Here is a 16570-nt window from a genome sequence, read left to right as displayed (position 1 = left end):
TATATGGATTTGTTCTAGGATTAAGATAACTTAAAAAAGTTGGTGTATGTCTTTATTAAATAATAAAAAAAATTGGTGTTTCAATGAAAAGCTTCAAACATGTCACATCTCAATCAAACCGACCATATGCTCCTCAATTTTAAAATCAAAATTAACCAAATATAAGCATGGATTCAATAATTTTGGCATCTTAATCTATTTTAAATTCGAGATAAACTTTACATTCCAAAATATTCAAAAATTAAGATTTCATCTGAGGAAGAAACTTTTGAATTTGACCTAATTCGAGAAAATGTTACTTTATTCGCTTTCATGTGAACTTTTCAAGGAATCTATTCTATGATAATTATAATTAATGACATCTCCAAAAACTCAAGGTGATGAGAAGATATATTGCAACTAGTGTTAGAAAAAATATCGAATTTTCGTTATACCGGAAATTCTGGTACGGTACGGTAACGATACCGAATTTTCGGTACGGTAACAATATAAAATTTGAAAATTTCGGTATATATAACGAAATACCGAAAAAATATATAAAAATTTTAAAATATATAATTTTTTAAAAAAATAAATTTATAAAATTTAACAAATATAAGGTTTTTTCGTTATAAAAAGGTATATACCGATATTGTACTTAAATCTCGGTATACCATACAATATCGATATAATCGGTATGCTAACAATTTACCAAAAATTTAGGCATAATATCGGTATAAAATTTGCTTGTACCATAATTATCGATACGATATACGATATATAATTTCGATATGATATGATACACTATATCACTCATAATTGTAAGTAAAGCTTATTGGATGGATTAAGGGTGGTATATCGTACTATACCGAAAATCTTATACAGTATAACGTACCGAAAATTACGGTATAAGAAAATTCATATCGATACCGTACCGAAATTTTCGGTATACCGATTTTTCGGTACATATAACTAAGCATACCGATTATACCGAAATTGTACGGTATACCGATATTTCGGTATGGTATCGGTATATGCCGTTTTAACCGAAAAAAACCTTACATTTTAAATTTTTTATAAGTTTATTGTTTTAAAATATTATATATTTTAAAAATTTTGGTATATTTTTTCGGTATTTCGGTATATACTGAAATTTTCAAATTGCATACCGTTACCGAACCGAAAAATTCGGTATTGTTACCGTACCATATCGAAATCTTCGGTATACCGAAAATTCGGTAAATTCGACATTTTTTCGGTACGATAATCTCGATATATCGAAAATTCGGTATTTTTTCCCAACCTTAGGATATTGCAATACGTTGAAACTATATATAAATAATAATTATGGATTACAGGCTGTCGAACGATACTAAACCTAATTCTTAGTGACTTAATTAAAGCTTTGAGTCGACATTTATCGTTTAATAAAAATATGAAGAAAAAAATCATCGAGAAATATCTGTCATTGAAATTAACTTAAAACCAATTTTCATAGGAATGATAAAAACGACATAATTTCATATTTTCAAGCATGAAGCACGAGCATATATGTCGCCTAATTGTATTTGTCGACTTCTTGAATTACTCGTATAAATTTGCATGATAAAAGACAAATCAACGAGTTTATTTATTTATTATCTGAAATTCACTTGATTTTTTTTTAACTAAAAAAGTATACTTATGTCCTTTTGTATGAAAAAAAAAACTTTTGTGAAACTGTCTCACGTGTTAATTCTATGATACGGATCTCCGATCTGACTATCTCGTAAAAAAATATTAGTTTTTATGTTAAAAATATTATTTTTTATGATAGATATAAATCGAGTAGACACGTCTCATCGATCTACTTTTGTATTCCATGATCTCTCCATCTTTCAAAAATTCTATGTTGTAAAAAATGAAAGGTATACAAGTTTAATTTTATTATATGGGATAATATAATAAATTTGTGCGTTTTGTGTGTGTATATATAATGAAAAATTGATGATACTATTATTAATTTTTTTCTGAACTATTTATACTCTTTTAAATCTTTATATTAGAGATTATATTTTTAGGGCATGATCAATGTCCAACAATATAGAAATTATTACCTATGAATCTTGTCCATAATTGTTGGGTGCAATAATTGTCTCTGTTTGGTAGAGCGATCGAATCGTGGTACTTGAGCTGCTGTGCGGTTTAAAATATTTGAGTTGTACCATTACCACCAGCTATAACTTTTGGTAAAACGACAAGCGCTCGGTCCTACAATAATGTACTATAGTTTGATAGCTGTTATTTTTTATATATTATTTTTTAATCACAAATTTTATATAAAGTAATCCATATTATTTATTAAATTTAAATTTTACTACTTTATTAATTAACTTTGGTATGACGGTGAATTTTTTTATAATTTCCAACATCTTCCAACAATCTAACAATATATACCATTTTTTTTCCTTATTTTTTTCCCTACCATTTCAATTTTAAAAATTAATAAATTAAAAAAAAAACCATTTTATTATCAAATTCCTCTATATAACACATGCATTACACGAGCCACGATCTGTCAGTTCTTAAAATTTATAAACCTTGTTTTCCAAAATATTTAAGAAATTCATTTTTGTAAAATCTTATCGTTTTCCAAAAAATTATAACCGATAGTAACGGTACATGTCAAAATTTAAAACAATATAATAATTCAAATAACGTGTTTCAATTACTCGGAACAATTATTACAGCCAAATAGATATTTGCTAACTAAAAAGTGGCAAAACCAAAGTCAAAAAAATCCAGTCATCTTTATTTTCTTGTCTGCCTATGAATTTGTACAAATTCATGCGCACAACCGCCATCAATTACGGTTCTAAACATAATTGAAAAGCATGTTCTGTAATTTTATTATCGGAATAATTTAGACGAATATAATTTGTATCATAAATAAATTATTATAACATATTTATAAATCATAACTGAGATTTTGAAGCATGCGTATAGGATTATAAGCATTTCGTGTTTCTTTGGATTTCGAAATTCATAATGATATTATTTTATAATTATAGTCGTTGTATCTTGAAAAATCATTATTTATTTTCTAAAAAGAAAAATAAAATTGAATAGAAAAATATCTACTTTTTATAATCGAAATATAACAAACTTAAATTGAGATGAAATACCCGGGGTCCCTTCATTTATATGTAAATTGACATATATATAGATGATCTAAAGGTTAACATTTGACCACATTATAGATATACGTATATGATAGTAAATCTTTTCGAACGCACTCGAAAGCCGATTTACTATCCATGGCTGCGAGCGAGGTTGCACCCCTTCGAACTCGCCGGAGACTTGGATAAACGTACCAATGATAATTACATTTCAAAATGTATATCTATTAATTTTCCAAAGAAATGTGTAGTTAGGTGTGACATTTCTTTCCTTTTGTCATGTACTAGAAATGTATGTAAATTAAATGTCGACACATTTATTCAAAATTATGAGTGACAAGACCTATCAAATGTAGTGTCCTGACTTCGCACAAAAAAGAAAAAAATTGTCCATTTAATACTTAGATTTTGACACACATATCAAATGAGAAAGTATATGATATGTTGGATGGAGTTCATGATAAAATAAAGAGCGACCATTTTGTTCGTGTTAGGAGAGTGATCAAAACACGACGTTGGATTGCAAAACAATCGGAATACATTTATTTTACATTTAATTTCCCCTTTGTTATTATAATCCACGAATTTTTGCCATATAAGCGGCCAATTGTAATCTATAAGTTGATCCAATCATTTGGAGAAGATAATTAGGGCGCAACAGTTCTCATGCTTGTGTTGTAACAAGAAGAAATTTTTTTAAAAAAAAAAAATTTAAAAGTGGAAAAAGTCAATTCTCTATCATATACATTAGTACACCGACGCACGCGTTGCGTTCTTATACAATATTTTTTTATAATTCATTTGATTTATATTTAAATGAAGATCAAAATGTAATTATAAAAAATAACGGGGACTACATTGCTCCTCTATAATATATACAAGTACATCGACGTACGCTCGCGTGCGTGCTTGTACAATATTTTTATAATTCATTTTGTTTATATTTAAATGAGGATCAAAATATAATCATAAAAAATAATGGAGACTACATTGTCATTTTGATATATGAATTAAAAAATAAATATAAAAAAGAAAGAAAAATTTTAGGTAATAAAGACTATATCCACCGAGCTACAGTGACTTGCTTTAAAATTTTAGCTATTATTAATACTAGTAAAATATGCACACGCGTTGCATGTGTTATTATTATTTTTAATTTGATCAAATAACGTTAAACAATTAACACGAAATCATTTCAGTTTAGAAAAAATATTCGATTTAAAAAAGAAATTTTTTTTAGATTTTTTTAATGTAAAATATGGAGTCACTTGAGCATATTTTTAGTAAATAATATAGTATAGATTTGGTGAAAGAAACTTTTTTCTCAAATTTTTTTTGGCTCTTGAACTTTTATTTTTTTTTTAAAATAAATAAATTTGTATCTCTCGTCGTCCTCCTTTTGTATCTCTCCTCTCCTACTTTTTTTTCCTGGTTCAAGAGTAACTCTCGATCACTATCTTTCATTCTTAAGCCATCTCCAACTTATAAATCTATTTTGGTGTTGTTTCTGCACCAAAATAGTGCAGTTTCTGCATCAAATATAACATTCATCTCCAACCCATTTACTTCAAATCTTACACTAAAAAATATATTCCTAGAATATTCTTTTTGTTTACTATTTATTTATACATTTAACAATATAATTATAATTAATGTTAATATTAGTATTATAATTATAATTTTATTTTTATTAATAGTTAATTTTATTTATTTGATTCTTATATATATTAACTCTAATATTTATAATACGAATTAATACAAATGCTTCATTATTAAAATTGACATAATTTTAATATAGATAATTTATTTTTAGAACTTAATATGAATCCAAATTCAAACATCTGAACAACTATATTCCTCCCACAANAACTTTAAAAAAAAAAAAAAAAAAGAAAGGCCCAACCCAGCGCCAAAATGGCGCTGGGTTTCTGGCGCAGAGGAGGGAGGCTGCGAAATTTTGGAGAAATAGCGCAGCCTCCCTTGGAGTGAAGCGCACGGTTGGAGAAGCCCTTAACGCAGCAGCTTGCATTTATATCTCTCTCCTAATGTTTATATATTAAGGAAGTCACATCCTCTGTATTATTATTTATTGTTTACGAAAACCCACAATTCCTATTGTTATTCGGATAAGTCGAAGTAAACATTCGGGATTAAGGCATTTGTATCTCTCTCCTTATGCTTATATAAAGGTAGCCACAACCTCTCCCCTTCAAATTTCTGATACAGAAACTGCATCAATCACACCCCCAATCCCCTCTCCCATCGCTTTCTTGAATCCTCTCCAAAGCACCAAGAAAAAAATGAAAATGGCAGCCTTTTCATCAAGCCAGCAGCACCCTTCTTTCCTCCTTGACTCGGACATTGATCCGCACAATGCCTTGTTTCCCCAGTTTTACGAGCCCCAAGCTTTTCAGAATCTTGACCACTGTACAAAAGTCGCTGCCATTAGCAATAATGAGGCTTCTGTTCTCAGTGTAACAAACAAGAATAGCATGGATTCTTCCTCCATAGTCACTCATTTTTATAATAAGCATGATCGTGATGATGATCATAATTATTACAGGAAGCATCTTTCTGTAAAGCCCATTAATCCCATTGACAAGAAGAGGAAACGCAAACAGGCCTCTTCCTCAAATTCTGCTCAGTCCAAGGTTCACTACTCTTTTACCTTATATATATACATACATACATACATATATACACACATAAATATAAACACACACTAAAGTGTGATTTCTTGATCCAACATCTTTCTGTGGTGTAGGATATGAGAGAAATGAAAGGTAAGAAGGAGAAGAAAGTGAAAAATAGTGAAGCAAAGAAGAAAGACAAGAAAAATGAGAAGAAAGAAGCAGAAGAAGCTCCAGCAGGATACATTCATGTAAGGGCCAGAAGGGGTCAGGCAACAGATAGCCACAGTCTTGCTGAAAGGGTCTCATATTATTTATTATTCATTTTTTATATAAAAAATATCCCATATTCCAAATTCGATTTTGAATTTTAATCTAACGTTTAATTAGGTGAGGAGGGAGAAAATCAGTGAAAGAATGAAACTGCTCCAAACTCTTGTTCCTGGTTGTGAAAAGGTGACAAAACTTTTGAAATATTTTTTTGCCATAACGTAAATGTCTGTTTCATTTAAATTAATGTCACATTTTGTCTGTGTTGTTTTGATTTGTGTTTATTTTTTGGTGCCATATTCATGTAATTTGATTGGTGAACAGGTGACAGGAAAGGCCCTCATGTTGGATGAGATAATCAATTATGTTCAATCCCTCCAAAATCAAGTCGAGGTGATTTTTTTACTATAATTAAAGTTAAAAAATAGTTATGTTATCATTTCTCATCAATCCATCAGTGTGAAAGATGGATTCAACCTTCTTGTTTCATCCAATTAGCATTTCTTTAGTATTCCTCATATTTATTGTTTAAATATCCATTAATTTTACAATTTGCAGTTTCTCTCGATGAAGCTTGCTTCTTTGAATCCCATGTTCTATGATTTTGGGATGGACTTGGAATCATTCATGATTAGACCTGATCAGGTTACACAATCTTTCAACAAATTATTATCATCACTTTAATTTCGTCATATATATTCTTTAATTAATTATTATTTGATTTCTATCAAATCTCATTTATTTATTGATCTGTCTTACAAATTTGCATGCAGAATTTAAGTAGCTTGCCATCTCCATTACCAAATGTGCAGCAATGCAACCCCACAACTCTACATAATCATCCTATCCTCGATAATTCCGTCTACTCTCTTGTCTTTCAACAACACCAAATTCTGAACCAGCTTCCTCACGATGTACTTATTTTACTAATTTGTGAAAATAATGATGGATACGAAGTGGTTGCTAAACTTGATTATTTATGTTTCTTCGTCTTTTCTTCTTATATTAAACGTTATATTACTAGGAATTCGAGTGGATGGAGGAAAAAGGAGCAAGAAAAGATACTAAAGATCATTATTCCAATAAGAAGGGCATCGATTCTTTTTTCTTGCCGATATGGCCGATGAACTTGATGAATAACTAAAGGGCTACGAATTCAAGAATCAGTGGGAAGCAAAAGGAATGATAATATTTAGTATCTTTTTCAAGATCTTTTAATCTGTTCCTCCCCACCAATATTGCAGCACAAATTCCAACCTTGGCTATATGTTAAAAGTTATCTATCTAGGTCTCCTAGCTAGCTATCTTGTCAAAATATGTATGAATATTAATGTATTTTATTTTCTTGTTACACTTGGAATTCTGTTATTACAGTCAGGTTTTCACTTTGTAATAATGATTTTTGAACTGATGTGTTGATAACTTTTGATTGGGAAAACTATATTCTTGTAATTATATTGCATGTTTTTTTAGTCACCATATCGGTCAATTTACCGTCTCATTCAATTAATTGTATTTTATTACTTTCATCATACTATTGACGTCTAAAATAATGATCATGTACCATCGAAAATTATTAATACAAAGAGAGATATTGACATGTCTTCGGTGAGAAGGATTATTTTTTTAAAAAAAGTACAAATATGTGAATAAAAATCATGAATTGATCGATAAAGAGAGAAAATTAATTAATTAAATGAGTAGTTATAATTGGAACCTAGTTTTTGTGTGGGGCTTGCGTGTTTATCGATGGGGGAATCTTGATTTATTGTGAATTGATTATGCTTGTTCCATATTCACCTAGCTAGGTTTATAGAAGAGAAACGAGGCAAAATTAATTAAATAGGGGGAAATTATGTAGGTATGTCGGTTGTCCATGGAGATAAGGTCCCATAATTTCTTTTATTTAAATAACTATATATATATATATATATATATATATATTTCAAAGTTTTTCTATTGTGTATTGTCAACTTTATCCTTAGTTTGTACATACAGGAGAAATTTAGCGAGGATATTTTTGTAAAATCAGTTATTATGATCAGGACAAAATTGTCAAACTACATTTATCCTAGATAATGATCAAGTTGCTAAGAAAGATGAAACTCTAAAATTATTTGATTTTTATTTTCTTGTAGATGAATTGAACAAACTTTTTTCACAAAAAATATTAATTTGAAAGCTTGAAATACCAAAATATATTGGTTTTATTTGCTTATAGATGAAGTGAGAAGAATTTTTCACAAACAAAATTAATTTGTAGATTTTTTTCGCAAAAAAGTTAATTTGTAGAAGATTAAAATATCAAAATTCTTTGATTTTAATTGCTTGTAAATAAAGTGAAAATATTTTTTTCACAAAAAAACTTAATTTGTATATTTTTTTAAAAAATTGCTATGATCATCTATTTTTAAATATTAAATGAAATAGTTATAAAATATGTGAGACAATGAAATTAATTGTTTAACAGTTATGCGTTAAATTTATATATTATGAAAACTGATTTTGGAACTGAAGTCAAGAAAAATTAGTTCTGATTTTGGTTTCTGTGTTCCTGAAAATAATGGTCGAGTTAAAAAGTGTTATTAAAACCTTTAAATTTCTTATTATTTATAGCTAAAATATTTGAATTTTTCTAAGATATTCATATTTTATGATATTATTAATATATTAACACTCATAATTGAATTCTCCTAAATAATTTATTAAACTCTTTATTTTCAATTCTTAGTTTAAAACAAAAAAATATGTTAGTATTAAACTTCATATTATTATATTATTATATACTTATCATGTTATTCTACGTATTGCATACGTAATTAATTTTTTCATATTTCTTCTTGTTATACTATAATTTAATACTTAATTAGAAAATACACTAAAAATATAATTATAAATTTGCATTAAAATAATAAAATATGATATAGAGAGAAAATGAAAAAGATAAAACATTTAAAGGTAGTATAAAAATGAATTATTTGAGAAAATTAATTAGAAGTTACATTTTATTCTTAAAATGATATAAATTACTACAATCAATGTAATTGTAATGATAATTCATTAGAAATTTGTTAGAATTTTACATATATATCTTTATTGAGTTTTTGGATTTTTATAAATAAGGTATAGATTATCATGGGTCCTTCATATATATAATTTTTTGAAGTTTTTTTTTTAAAAAATCTATATACTTAGTTTGTACATACAGGAGAAATTTAGTGATGATATTTTTGTAAAATCAATTATTATGATCAGGACAAAATTGTCAAACTACATTTATGCTAGATAATGATCAAGTTGCCAAGAAAGATGAAACTCTAAATTATTTGATTTTTATTTTCTTGTAGATGAATTGAACAAACTTTTTTCACAAAAAATATTCATTTGAAAAGATTGAAATACCAAAATATATTGGTTTTATTTGCTTATAGATTAAGTGAGAAGAATTTTTCACAAAAAACTTAATTTTTAGATTTTTTTCACAAAAAAGTTAATTTGTAGAACATTAAAATACCGAAATTCTTTGGTTTTAATTGCTTGTAAATAAAGTGAAAATATTTTTTTTCACAAAAAACTTAATTTGTATAAGGATATGATGTTAAATATATTTTATTTTACATTAATTAAGATTAATTATTTTAAGACGAATAATTAAACTAAGGAAGCGAAATAATTAAACTAATTTTCTTTTTGTTTTACCAAGGTTGGTGTCATGAAGAAAGTTTGACATTTAATTAATTGCATTTACAAAATGATACAAGAATTATTAGATATAAATATAGATAATCCTAATAAATATTTAGTGGGTATTTATTCTATCTATATTTTTCTTTATCAAAAAAAAATCGACTAATATTTTTTAAAGCCTTGATTTATTACTAAAATTTAACGATATAAGATTGCATAAATATATTTGTATTAATTTTATCTAATTTTTCCTTTTTTAAAGGCTATAAACTATAACAATTACTTTATGAGATATTCTTGCAATTAACGAAGGAGTATTTTTATAAGGATCAAGTTGCCAAGAAGAACGAAACTCCAAAATTCTTTGGTTTTTATTTTCTTGTAGATGAATTGAACATATTTTTTTCTACAAAATATTAATTTGAGAATATTGAAATACAAAAATTCATTGGTTTTATTTGTTTATAGATGAAGTGAAAATAATTTTTTCCCAAAACAATTAGTTTGTAAAATATTGAAATACCAAAATTCTTTTGTTTTATTTGGTTGAAAATATAGTGAATTTTTTTCACAAAAAAAACATAATTTTGTATAAGGACATGATGTTAAATATCTTTTATTTTACATTAATTAAGATTATTTAATTTAAAACGACGAATTAAAATAATGATGCCAAATAATTAAATCATGTGGGTTGGTGTCATGAAGAAGGTTCCACAGTTAATTACATTTCACAAAAATGATACGAAGCATTATCGAATATAGAAGAAAGATGATCTTATAAATATTTTGTGATTATTTATTCTATCTATATTTCTTTATAAAAAAAATCCAACTAATTTTTTTCAAAGCCTTAGTTTATTTTTAAAATTTAACAATATATGATTGAATACTTATAGTTTTACTAATTTTAACTATTTTTCGTCTTTGTAAAGGTCAGAAACTATAACAATTACTTAGTTGATGATCTTCAATTGACGAAAATGTATTTTTATAAAAGATGGATATAAACAAATCAATTATAGCTTTATGTAATCTGAAATGACATATTTTTGAAGGTAAATTTTTAAAATTATTATGAATAAATCTTTACAAAAATTTATATTATTCATTAGCATTATTCAATATTTCTCCTTATGATTGATAATAAGAAAGGTCAAAATTATTTGGTTTTTATTTGCTTATAGATGAAGTGAACATATATTTTTCACAAAATATTAAATTGAATATGATTTGTTTTATTTTGTAAATCTATGATCTTTTGAATGAGTTTATATATGCAATAAGTTTCTCAAGAAAAAAATTAATATATAAAAATTTAATACTTCCAATAATATAGTATGAAATATAAAAAATATATGTTAATCATAATTTTGAATTTTTGTTTTTAAATAATATATTGCATAAATCTGTTATATCACTAAGAGTTGAACAATTTTTGTTAAAATAATATTATATTAATTAAATCATATTTTTCAGTTGTCTAGAATATGAAATAACCAAGNTTTAATACTTCCAATAATATAGTATGAAATATAAAAAATATATGTTAATCATAATTTTGAATTTTTGTTTTTAAATAATATATTGCATAAATCTGTTATATCACTAAGAGTTGAACAATTTTTGTTAAAATAATATTATATTAATTAAATCATATTTTTCAGTTGTCTAGAATATGAAATAACCAAGATTCATTGGTTTTATTTGCTTGTAGATTAAGTTAAAAGATTTTTTACAAAAAAGAAACATAATCTGTAGAAGACTGAAATAACAAAATTCTTTGGTTTTATTTGCTTGTAGATTAAACAAAAAAAATTTCCAAAAAATACTTAATTTGTGTGGAGACATGTAGATGCATCAAATAGAGAAGAATATACATTTCTTGTCAAAATGGAGAAAATGATTTAACTAATTTATAATTAAACACATTCAAAATATAAGAAAAAATTTCAATAACGAAACATTGAATGAAAAAAGATATCAGTAGATTCCGAACAATAAAAAATTAAAAAGAAAAAAGACGATCATCAATTATCTCAATTGTAACAATATTGAAATACAAGTAATAGAAGATGATAACAACACAAGAATGAATATTGAGGATAATTAAATTATTGCACAAAAATATTTTCAGCATCAAAATTATTATAAAAAAAAGTTGTTCAACAAAAGAATTAAAAAATACAGATATGAAACTGCAAATGATTGATGTCGACAGCACCATAAGATTTTCTAATGAAGATGATGAGAATATTGTTTTTTCACAAAGAAGAAAAAGCTGATGAAAAAAAAATAAAAAATCGTGTAAGAAATAAAAATTGAAAATATAAAGGAAGAAAACATTTGACGTAATAATTTAATTTAAGATTTAAAATATATTATCTATATTGTATTTTTAATTTTCATAAATCAGTAACACATGGTAAAATAAGTGGTTAACGCTATGTATTATAATTTTTTCTTCTCTCAAATTTAATTTTAATTATTATTATGATATCAATTCTATATTATATTTTCTCCAATGTCTAATTTATACAAAATTATAAGATTTATTACTAATATGTTTTTCAAAAATTATTAATTTATTTAGATTGCGCTTGGATGAATTGATTTCAAATTCATGGATTAGAATTATAATTTTATTGTTAACAATGAAACAATTGATCAAATATTGAATCTACACATGACTTATTCACATATTATTATTTATATAAAGTAGAATGAATTTCAAATTACATCATTATTGGGTGGACTTGAAATATATCATAATTAACATGAATACTACTATATATACATGAAATGAGTGGATTTGAAGTTTACGATGTTACTTCACTAAATAACAAAAATACATTTGAATGTATTGAAATCCTTCCATTCAAGGATAACTTTAGATTTATAACACATAAAATTTTTAAACAAATATCTTTTGCACTCATTTTAGTTAATACTTGTTGTACAACTTATATTACATTGAATTTCCTACGGATAATGTTAAAAGAACAACCAATATATCGTACTGCGATATTTACAACAATTATATCGTGAGATTTTGTTATTGTCTAATGAGATTTTATATTTAATTTATCATGAGATTTTGATAAATAAAATTTTTGTATTGATTTTTTTGTGTTGTAAGAATTATTGTAAAAATTTTGTTGTACATGTAGCATTACTCATTTTCTATTGACTAAAATAACATGAAAATCATTAATATATAATTTTCTGTGAATTAATCTCTTCCGATCTCTTTTCTTTAACAACAATTATTGACAATAGAAATGTATTTTTACGTGCGTCGTACGTGTCTTTACCTAGTATTTTTAAAAAGTTGATGTTATAAATGATTATAACACATCGTGACAAAATAATAAATTTATAGATTAATCATATCAAATTCTTTTAAAATTAATATCTCATAAAGTCGTGACTTCACCGATCGTGTTGAATTTAGTAATTAAATTAAAGCTTGATTTATTGCCAAAGTGTTCTTGAATGTTTGATAGTAACTTTTGGGGTAATTATCATTTCAATTAAAATGGTAAAAATCCCATAAAACTAATCTTTGAATAATGTTGTTTTTTGCAAGATCATCTTAAAAATTAACTCTTGACCCCATGTTTGGCTTATTAGGGTACAAGAATTCAATTGGTTATCCATAGAGGAAGAAACAGAGAGAGCAATATTGAATTCTAACCACATATATATTATTACATTTCACGTTTGGGACAAACAAACATATATATAAATTAATATGTGTGTGCCCATTTGGTCCAAAAATGTGTTTGGCAACAGCAAACATTTTAAAATTAAATGAAACAAAATTTTTTTTTGAAGTCTTAAAAGAAAATAGTTGCACCGAAATTTGCATAAAAGGAACATTATTTAATACTCGCATCTATTAAATATTATATTTCCACACTAGCATATGTCTAATATGTAGCATATTTAAATTTATTTAATTTTATGGAAGACATTGTATATAATTTTTTTTTTCTTTTGAGTAAGATTATTATTATGATGGGACATGTCACATTACAATGTAAATAGTATATCCATGTATGGTTGTCATCAGCCACTTTATTACATTCACTAGTCAACGTGATACGTCAATGTTGGCCATGCCAAGTTCTTTTCCTAAATTAAATGTCTCCACAATTTCTACGAGATGAACATGGATACCTATTTGTTTAATTTAGAGAAGTTATATTTTTATTATGATAGTTTGCATATTTTGTATTTTTTTCTGTTATCAGTCAATTTACAATCTTAAATCAAAAATTTGTATTTTTCTATTTTAGTTTTTTTTCATCCGGATGCTGATGTGATGCCAAAAAATGATGATAATGTCACCGAAATTTACTTGTGTATCCGATGTTACGTTAGCACTCCGGTGAAAAATAAATAAAAAAAAACGTAAAAGTTAGTGGACTGAGACCATGAATTGACTTATAACATAACAAAAAAAAACGTACAAATTATATGGTCAAAAATATAATTTTCTCGATCATAATTTTTCTTTCAAAAATATATAATTCCTTCTCTTGGAAAACACAAAATTTCACCACTACCCCCAACAAGCTAAATTCCCAATACTTCATGATTCTACCTCACATGGATCATGTGTCCTTGTTTCTTTTTATTTGTCTTTTTTCTTCTCTTTTTCTTTTGGAAGAACACCACAAAATGTAACATGTCGAATTCTATCGATTTATCAAAATATACATCACTCATATAACTCTAACGAACTTGAAAAATTATTAGTCGATAAGCTCGGGTCGATTATTCCTATGTGTCATTTCCTCATATATTCGAAAATTCCCGAAAGTTAGTCGCCTTGATCTCAAATATATTAAATCGTATCCTCGCGCGCTACTCGGACTACACCATCTCAAGGTCCGTCGTGGATAGATGTGTGTGTATATTTTCGAAAAGGCGATAAAAATGGGAGAATATCAAATCAAATATCAAGCCATGCAAAGGTCGGTTCGGGTGTGTCCGTCCTAGAGTAGCCCAATGTTGCAAGGGTGCAGCCTAGGGTCGCAACCGATGGGGCCGTGTCCCCACCGGAGCTCTAATGTGATGCATGGAAGTGGAGTGGTGGTGATGGCTTTTGAGATATTGAATAAGCTTGTCTCCTGAACTTGGGTCCAACATATGGGAGGGGAGGGGAGGGGAGGGAGAAGAATGTGACATACATTTATTATAGTGGTAACCTCATGTGTTGCATCTAAGGTATGGGTTGCCCTAATATGTACTAGGGTTTTTATCCCACTTGAATTTTTTTTAAATTATTACTCTTTTAGTTTATTTGGACAATGGTTCATTGTTGTGAAAAATAAGTCTGAAAATTCCACAAATAATGATTGAGTTGGTGCACATTCATCTTGTACAAATTGTTTTAGGAGCTAATAAAACGTATGTTTTATTTTTAAAATACGAAAAATGTCAATTTTAATCTTGTATGTATTGAGGTGTAACATTTTTATTCATCAATATTTAGTAGAACCAAAACACAGATATAATCTATTCTATTTTATTAAAGTTGATAACATGATAGTAACCACCTGATAAAGACACCAATTTTTTCTTCCAATTTTACCATTAGAGCAACCACAATGGTAGTAACCACCTTTCTCCACTGTGAGTGGGCGTTACAGAGAGAAAGGGGAGCGTTCATATGTTTGAACGCCCTTCTGTCCGCTTATTTTTTAAAAAAAATTGATCATTTAACCGTCGCTATTTGCGACGGATTTTCACAAACGGTCGCTGAACGCGGGCCCCACACACGTGATGATTTTTCCTTGTTTAATGTATTGGTTTAAATTTCAAAATTTCATTTTTTAAAAACAAATTCGGATATTAAAATAAATTAAAAATAATGTTAAATTAAAAACTAACGGTTGTTTTTATTTATAAAATTAAAAAATTGTTTTAACGACTAATTAACGGCTAGTTAACGGCTAGTTTAATAAAAAAATAATATATTCATCTATAAATATTCACACACTACACAAATTATTTCAAACATAAAAACATATTATTCTTCACTCCAAAAATCTTTTCTTTTTTTTAAAAAATTTATTATATAAATAAATGACACTCATAAAATTAAATTATTTTACGTACTAAATATATAAAAAAATATTATTATTAATATAAAATAATAATAATTTAAAATTCTTAAAAAATTTGAAATTGAATTTATTTAATTTAAAGAAAGAATAAGATGAATGTGTGGATAGCGGGACCTACAAATAATGGGTGTGAATGTTAAAATGAATGTGAGAGAATAGATGTGTTAATGTAATGTGTATGTGGCATGTAGACCCTACGATTTTTGATGAGGTGGTGGGTGTTATAACAATAACGAATGCGGGTGTCCTTATATGATATTAATATTAAACTTTTGTTTTTTTGTTTTTTAAATTTCAACACATGCACACTTTTATTTTTATTTTTTTTTATTTCAACAATTCAAATATCAATTTATTCCCTTAATAATTTGTCAAATTTCACTTTATTCTATGGATAGTGATAAAAAAGACTATACATACATATATATATATATATATAGATACATACATATATATATATAGATACATATATATATATAGTTATTATGAAAATAAGAGCGCTCACATTGGTATTCAAAACCATGTGTCTGTACATTGCCACTTGGTTGAGAATTTAATTATATTTTTTAAAACATTTGTATGGTTTGTGTCTCACGCACCATCAAAGGCATGAGGGGTGGGCAACAACAGCCATGGCCCACCTCACATGTCACTTTATTTTTTTTTAAATTTAGTTTTTCTATTTGTTTTAAATTAATTCAAATATTTA

At 26.5% G+C, this 16570-nt stretch overlaps 1 protein-coding gene across 1 annotated transcript; it reads left to right on the top strand.

Moving 5' to 3' along the window:
- The first annotated feature begins 5272 nt into the window (after positions 1 to 5272).
- LOC140991765 (uncharacterized) lies at positions 5273 to 7489 on the top strand. Its single transcript, XM_073461913.1, has 7 exons — positions 5273 to 5788; positions 5902 to 6069; positions 6158 to 6223; positions 6362 to 6430; positions 6596 to 6682; positions 6811 to 6951; positions 7062 to 7489. The coding sequence occupies exons 1-7, from the start codon at positions 5438 to 5440 to the stop codon at positions 7179 to 7181; spliced, it is 1002 nt and encodes a 333-aa protein (XP_073318014.1). The 5' UTR covers positions 5273 to 5437; the 3' UTR covers positions 7182 to 7489.
- Positions 7490 to 16570: the final 9081 nt, after the last annotated feature.

The sequence above is a fragment of the Primulina huaijiensis genome, chromosome 13 (genome assembly GCF_012295235.1).
Source record: "Primulina huaijiensis isolate GDHJ02 chromosome 13, ASM1229523v2, whole genome shotgun sequence".
Taxonomy (NCBI): domain Eukaryota; kingdom Viridiplantae; phylum Streptophyta; class Magnoliopsida; order Lamiales; family Gesneriaceae; genus Primulina; species Primulina huaijiensis.
Note: the sequence above shows the minus strand (reverse complement) of the source record. Positions and strands in the feature narration are given on the sequence as shown.